Source organism: Seriola lalandi, unplaced genomic scaffold (assembly GCF_002814215.2).
Source record: "Seriola lalandi dorsalis isolate HSWRI2012SDOR001 ecotype SW California unplaced genomic scaffold, Sedor1 jcf7180001982025, whole genome shotgun sequence".
NCBI lineage: Eukaryota > Metazoa > Chordata > Actinopteri > Carangiformes > Carangidae > Seriola > Seriola lalandi.
In genome coordinates this window covers 1-682 of record NW_019452691.1, presented here as the reverse complement: position 1 = coordinate 682, position 682 = coordinate 1, and the positions used below count along the sequence as shown (strand labels likewise).

Below are 682 nucleotides of genomic sequence, written 5' to 3'. Positions count from 1 at the left end.
GTGGCATACCTTCATCTCATCCATCCAGTCCATGATGTAGAGCATCTCCTGGAAGACTCTCTGCAGGCCCAGGTTCATCTCCAGCCTCAGTCTGCGTGCCTTCAGCAGCTCTAGCAGGTACTCCCACAGCCGGATCACATTGTCCTTCCTGGCCGTGATGCGTTTGATGTCATGGTAGTGCTCCACCTCTAGCTCCTTCGCCACAGCGACTACGGCCTGGACGCGCTCCTCGTACGCTGCAATGTCCGTCTCAATGGCCTCGTGCTTCTTGGTCGCCGCCTCAACGGCCTGGAGGTCAAAGCCAAAGTTGTCCTGGAGAGAGAGAGTCCATCAGACGCACCACAGAGAACCACTGAATCCTGAATCCTAAACCCTGAATCCTGAATCCTAAACCCTGAATCCTAAACCCTGATTCCTAAACCCTGAAACTTTAACCCTGACTCCTTAACCATGAATCCTAAACCCTGAATCCTTAACCCTGAATCCTAAACCCTGAACCCTTAATTTTGAGTTCTAAACCCTGACTCCTGGCAGCCAGAGAAAATCACCTGGCCGCTGCTGCTGACTGTGTCCTCTCTTACCTGTGACACCAGCCTCTGGTTCTCGCTAAGCCAGGTCTCTCTCATGGCAGCCTTGCGGTCGAACCGCCGGGCCAGCTGTTCCAGTTTCTCCTGACGAATCA

General features: G+C 53.5%; 1 protein-coding gene across 1 annotated transcript; it reads right to left on the bottom strand.

Moving 5' to 3' along the window:
• Window positions 1–9: 9 nt before the first annotated feature.
• On the bottom strand, window positions 10–676 carry LOC111659212 (spectrin beta chain, non-erythrocytic 1-like; the record flags this gene model as incomplete). Its single annotated transcript, XM_023412073.1, has 2 exons — window positions 582–676; window positions 10–312 (listed from the first exon to the last, which is right to left on the bottom strand). Coding segments are annotated over exons 1-2 (348 nt in total), but the record flags the coding sequence as incomplete, so codon positions are not given.
• Window positions 677–682: the final 6 nt, after the last annotated feature.